General features: G+C 54.7%; 1 protein-coding gene and 1 long non-coding RNA gene across 2 annotated transcripts in view; both read left to right on the top strand.

Annotated features, from left to right (window-relative positions):
* Positions 1 to 1,456: 1,456 nt before the first annotated feature.
* HPRT1 (hypoxanthine phosphoribosyltransferase 1) overlaps positions 1,457 to 6,000 on the top strand; it is a 30,049-nt gene continuing 25,505 nt past the window's right edge. Inside the window, exon 1 of the mRNA XM_077827179.1 lies at positions 1,457 to 1,600. Coding sequence (XP_077683305.1) covers positions 1,574 to 1,600 — 27 coding nt within the window. The 5' untranslated portion in view covers positions 1,457 to 1,573. The remainder of the gene's footprint in view (positions 1,601 to 6,000) is intronic.
* Positions 2,627 to 5,866, top strand: LOC144270057 (uncharacterized). The gene is made up of 2 exons (XR_013347097.1): positions 2,627 to 4,312; positions 5,252 to 5,866. It is a non-coding gene; the product is annotated as an uncharacterized LOC144270057 (long non-coding RNA).

The following is a 6,000-nucleotide window of genomic DNA, read 5'->3' as shown; positions in this document are numbered from 1 at the left end:
TGGGTGACCCCAGTGTGTGTGGGGGTCATTACCCGGCATGGCGTGGGGTGGTCCCGGGGGGGCCGTTACCCAGCATGGAGTGACCCCAGTGTGTGGGGGGAACCGTTACCCGGCGCCGGATGGGGTGACCCCGGGGGGGCCATTACCTGGCGCAGGGTGGGGTGACCCCAGTGTGTGGGGGGAGTCGTTACCTGTCATGGGGGTGGGGTCACCCCGGGGGGGCCATAACCCGGCATGGGGGTGGGGTGACCCCAGTGTGTGGGAGGGGTCCGTTACCCGGCGTGGGGATGGGGTGACCCCAGGGGGGGCCGTTACCTGGCGTGGGGGTGGGGTCGGGTGACCCCAGTGTGAGTGGGGGGGGCCGTTACCTGGCATGGGGGTGGTGTGACCCCAGTGTGTGTGGAGGGGCCGTTAGCCGGTGTGGAGGTGGGGTGACCCCAGGGGGGCCGTTACCCGGGGTGGGGTGACCCCACTGTGTGTGTGGGTGGCCGTTACCCGGCATGGGGGTGGGATGACCATGGTGGGAGCCGTTACCCCGTGTGGGGGACCCCAGTATGTGTGTTCGGGGAGCCGTTACGCGGCGTGGGCGTGGTGTGACCCCGGGGGGGGGCCGTTACCCGGTGTAGGGGGTGGGGTGACACAGTTTGTGTGTGGGGGCTGTTACCCAGCGCGGGGTGGGCGTGGGGTGACCCCAGTGGGCCGTTACCCGGCGTGGGGGTGGGGTGACTCCGGGGGGGCTGTTACCCGGCGTGGGGTGACCCCAGTGTGTGTGTGGGGGGCCGTTACGCGTCGTGGGGGTGGGGTGACTTTGGGGGGGCCATTACCCGGCGTGGGGGTGGGGTGGGGTGACCCCAGTGTGTGTGTGTGTGGGGGGGCCGCGTTACCCGGCGTGGGGGTGGGGTGGGGTGACCTCAGTGTGTGTGTGGGGGGACGTTACCCGGCGTGGGAGTGGGGTGACCCCGGGGGGGGTCCGTTACCCGGCGTGGGGGTGGGGTGGGGTGACCCCAGTGTGTGTGGGGGGTCCGATACCCGGCGTGGGGGTGGGGTGGGGTGACCCCAGTGTGTGTGGGGGGGCCGCGTTACCCGGCGTGGGGGTGGGGTGACCCGGGGGGGGCGAGTTACCCGGCGTGGGGGTGGGGTGACCCGGGGGGGGCGAGTTACCCGGCGTGGGGGTGGGGTGACCCGGGGGGGGCCGAGTTACCCGGCGTAGGGGTGGGGTGACCCCAGGGGGGGTCCGATACCCGGCGTGGGGGTGGGGTGACCCCAGTGTGTGTGGGGGGGCCGCGTTACCCGGCGTGGGGGTGGGGTGACCCGGGGGGGGCGAGTTACCCGGCGTGGGGGTGGGGTGACCCGGGGGGGGGCGAGTTACCCGGCGTGGGGGTGGGGTGGGGTGGGGTGGGGTGACCCGGGGGGGGGGGGCGAGTTACCCGGCGCGGCGGCGCGCGGTTCCCGCCTGTGGCCCGCCGGCCGGCGGAGGCAGGAAGCGGGAAGCGGCGCCGGGGCTCCTCCCTCGAGCGACGCGGCCCGCGCCCGCCCCCGGCCTCCCGCAGCTGGCGCGGCAGAGCCGAGCTCCATGGCGACCTCCAGCCCCTGCGTCGTGGTGAGTCCGGCAGGTCCACCCTGCCGCGCGCCTGCCCAGGGCCTCCCCGGAGCTGGGGCGGGAAAGGGGCCCCGGAGATGGAGTGTCCCGGGGGGGGGAGGTGCCCCGGAGATCGGCGGGAGGGTCTGGGAGGGGGAACGATCCTAGAGATGGGGGGGCTCTGGGGCCGGTGGGGAGAAAGGGACCCCAGAGATGGAGAGTGTCTGGGGCCGGAAAGGGGCCCCGGAGATGGGGGGGGGCACGTTCTCGGGCCAGTGGGGGGGGAGGGACCCCAGAGATGGAGAGTGTCTGGGTGAGGGGACCCTAGAGATTGGGGGGACCCTGGAGGTCGGGGAGGCTCTGTGGCCAGTAGAGCAAAAGGGACCCCGGAGGTGGAGGTAACCTACACCGACATGAGGAATGGCCTGTTTTCCATTACAGACAGGTGTTTTGCTAAAGACCTTAAAAAACCAAAAACAAGAGTAACCTCCTGAGCATAGTCAGGCTCTTCTTTCCTTCCCAGATTATACAATGAAATAATTTCGGGTGTCCCTCCCTGTTTGTAATATGGAAACTAACATATATTGGTATAATATGCTGGAGGGTTGTGTGTTACTTATAATGATATAATATAGTCAGAAATTAATTATTTTATTTTGAAGGGACTCTAGGAGTATCTTGTCCATTTGGAATGTATTTCTGCTCTGGATATTACAGATTCTTAAAAAAAAGACAACCGCTGGTGTCCATGAATGACTACAGTACTTTGCAGCTTGTGTTTTGTTCCATGCTTTAAAATTCTGCTTAGCCGTAGGGGTTGTGACCACTCCTCTCCACCCAGCTGTACATAATTTGCTATCTCAGTAAGAATCTGTATGCTAAATTTGTAGGAACGACCCATTCTTTCTCTAAATACAAAAGAAAGGGATTGTCAAATAAGCTGTTAAATAAAATTTAAGGGTTGAACCCTAGGAAAAGTCCGTAGCTTTTTAAAGAGAAAAGGAGTACTTGTGGCACCTTAGAGACTCTAAGGTGCCACAAGTACTCCTTTTCTTTTTGTGAATACAGACTAACACAGCTGTTACTCTGAAACCTGTTTTTGAAGAGAGTTATCTCACTAATTGACAGGCTCACTAATGTTTCCAGAGATCTGTAATCCAGTAACTAAATGTTGAGTCTGGTGTACAGGTTTGTCATACAAATTCTACTTTTTTATAAGCTGTACTAATTCCTGTGTGAAATGATCCTTTAGGGTAGCGCAGCAAAAACTTGCAGCTTCATCTGGCATTGAAAAGATATTGGGTATTCCATAGGAATAACAGTAGTGAAGATGGCTCCTGCAAATGAATACACTGGTGAATTACCAGCAATAGGATTCTATTTCTTCAGTAGGCTCCTACCTGTGCTTTACATATAAATTTGTTAAATTGTGAAAACAAAAATGAGGAGATAATAAACTGTACCTTCAACTTTTATTAACTGTATTAACTTCAAGACGCATATGGGTGAGACTTGTGAAAGCCCAGATCTTGATGCTGTCATAAGGATATATCCTGAACCTAAATGTAATGTCTGGTCTAATGATATACATATACTAATCCCAAATCCTAATCAATACTATACAACAGTGTGCCTGTGAAAAACAGTTTGTTAAATTGGGGCTTTAGGATCTGATCCTGAGAAACACTGAGCACCTGCAGAACCTTAGAAACTTGCCAAACTTTTTCTCTATGTAAGCATAACTAGTCATATTTGTAAAACCTGTTTTGCATATATTAGAAGTTGGGTCCTGGATTTGGTGTGACTTCTGGTCTACACTACGAGTTTAGGTCGAATTTAGCAGTGTTATCTCGATTTCACCCTGCACCCGTCCACATGACGAAGCCCGTTTTTTTTACTTAAAGGGCTCTTAAAATCGATTTCTTTACTCCGCCCCCAACGAGGGGATTAGCCCTGAAATCGGCCTTGCCGGGTCGAATTTGGGGTACTTTAGACGCAATTCGACGGTATTGGCCTCCGGGAGCTATCCCAGAGTGCTCAGTTGTGACCGCTCTGGACATCACTATCTGGACAACTCAGATGCACTGGCCAGGTATACAGAACAAGGCCCGCAAACTTTTGAATCTCATTTCCTGTTTGGCCAGCGTGGTGAGCTCACCTGCATAGGTCACCATGCAGAGCTCATCACCACAGGAGACCATGCAGTCCCAGAATTGCCGAAGAGCTCCAGCATGGACCGAACAGGAGGTACGGGATCTGATCGCTGTATGGGGAGATGAATCCGTGCTGGCAGAACTCTGTTCAAAAAGATGAAATGCCAAAATATTTGAAAAAATCTCCAATGGCATGAAGGACAGAGGCTATAACAGGGACCCGCAGCAGTGCCGTGTAAAAATTAAGGCTACCAAAATTAAGCCTACCAAAAAACCAGAGAGGCAAACGGCCGCTCCGGTTCAGAGCCCCCGCCATGCCGCTTCTATGATGAGCTGCATGCCATTCTAGGGGGTGCAGCTACCACTACCCCAACGCTGTGCTTTGACTCCGTCCAAGGAGTGGGACGCACCACGGAAGCGGGTTTTGGGGGCGAGGAAGATGATAGCTCACAGCAAGGAAGTGGAGAAACCGGTTTCCCCAACAGCCAGGATCTGTTTATCACTCTGGACCTGGACCCCGTAACCCCCGAACCCACTCAAGGCGGGCTCCCGGACCCTGAAGGCGGAGAAGGGACCTCTGGTGAGTGTACCTTTGTAAATATTATACATGATTTAAAAGCAAGCGTGTTTAATGATTAATTTGCCCTGGCATTCGCGGCCAGTACAGCTACTGGAAAAGTCTGTTAACGTGACTGGGGATGGAGCGGAAATCCTTCAGGGACATCTCCATAAAGCTCTCCTCGATGTACTCCCAAAGCCTTTGCAAAAGGTTTCTTGAGGAGGGCAGCCTTATTCCGTCCTCCATGGTAGGATACTTTACCACGCAAGGTCAGTAGCAAATAGTTTGAAATCATTGCAGAACAAAGCTTTGCTACATATGATCCCGGTGTTTGCTGGCATTCAAACAACATCTGTTCTTTATCTCTCTTGTTACCCTCAGGAGAATGATATCATTCATGGTCACCTGGTTGAAATAGGGTGGTTTTAGTAAGTGGACATTCAGAGGTGCCCGTTCCTGCTGGGTTATTTGCCTGTGGCTGAAAAGAAATCTTCCCTGCTGTTAGTCACGTGGTGGGAGGAGGGGTGAATCCATCATCTCAGAGAATTGGGGTGTGTGGGGGTGGGGGGCTAGTTGGGTTTCTGCTGCACATGAACCCGGAAACTGCAGCCCCTCCTTTTAAATTGCCAACCCATTTTTAATGGCCAACCCAATGGCCACTTCGTATGGGAAATGAGGATGCTGCTGTTTGAAGCCATTTCCACGTTATGAAGGTTAAAGAAGCCAAAAGACTGCGGTTTACCATGGCTGCCTGCAAGCTGAATTTTGCTGCCCGGCCCTGCGTGAGTGATGTCTCACACCAAACCAACATACCCTCAATAAGAGGCAAAATGCGACCTTGTAATGAAAGCACATGTGCTATGTAATGTTAACAGCAAGGTTTACCGTGAAAGAGTGTACCCACTGTTCTAGAAAATGTGTCTTTTTAACTACCACTCTCCCTTTTTTCCCCTCCACCAGCTGCATATGTTTCTCCTTCCCAGAGGCTAGCGAAGATTAGAATGCAAAGAAAACCGCACTCGTGATGAAATGTTCTCTGACCTCTTGCTGTCCTCCCACACTGACAGAGCACAGCAAAATACATAGAGGCAGACAATCTCAGTGTGCAGGAAAACACAATATGACCGCAACGAGAGGTGGCAGGCTGAAGATGGTAGGTGGCGTCAGCTTGCTGAAAGAAGGCAGGAGTCAATGCTGAGGCTGCTGGAGTATCAAACTCATATGCTCCAGTGTATGGTGGAGCTGCAGGAAAGGCAGCTGAAGCACAGACCGCCACTACAGCCCCTGTGTAACCAACCGCCCTTTTCTCCAAGTTCCAAAGCCTCCTCAGCCAGACGCCCAAGAACGCGGTGCGGGGGCCTCCGGCCACCCAGCCACTCCACCCCAGAGGATTGCCAAGCAACAGAAGGCTGGCATTCAATGAGTTTTAAAGTGCTGTGTGGCCTTCTCCTGCCCACCTCCACCACCCCACCCAGTGCTTCCCTCCTCCACCACCCCTCCTGGGCTACCTTGGCAATTATCCCCCTATTTGTGTGATGAATAAATAAAGAATGCATGAACGTGAAGCAACAATGACTTTATTGCCTCTGCAAGTGGTGATTGAAGGGGGTAGGGGAGGGTGGTTAGCTTACAGGAAAGTAGAGTGAAACCTGGGAGCGGGGTTTTCATCAAGGAGAAACAAACAGAACTTTCACATCATAGCCTGCCCA

Source organism: Eretmochelys imbricata, chromosome 9 (assembly GCF_965152235.1).
Source record: "Eretmochelys imbricata isolate rEreImb1 chromosome 9, rEreImb1.hap1, whole genome shotgun sequence".
Classification (NCBI taxonomy): Eukaryota; Metazoa; Chordata; order Testudines; family Cheloniidae; genus Eretmochelys; species Eretmochelys imbricata.
Note: the sequence above shows the minus strand (reverse complement) of the source record. Positions and strands in the feature narration are given on the sequence as shown.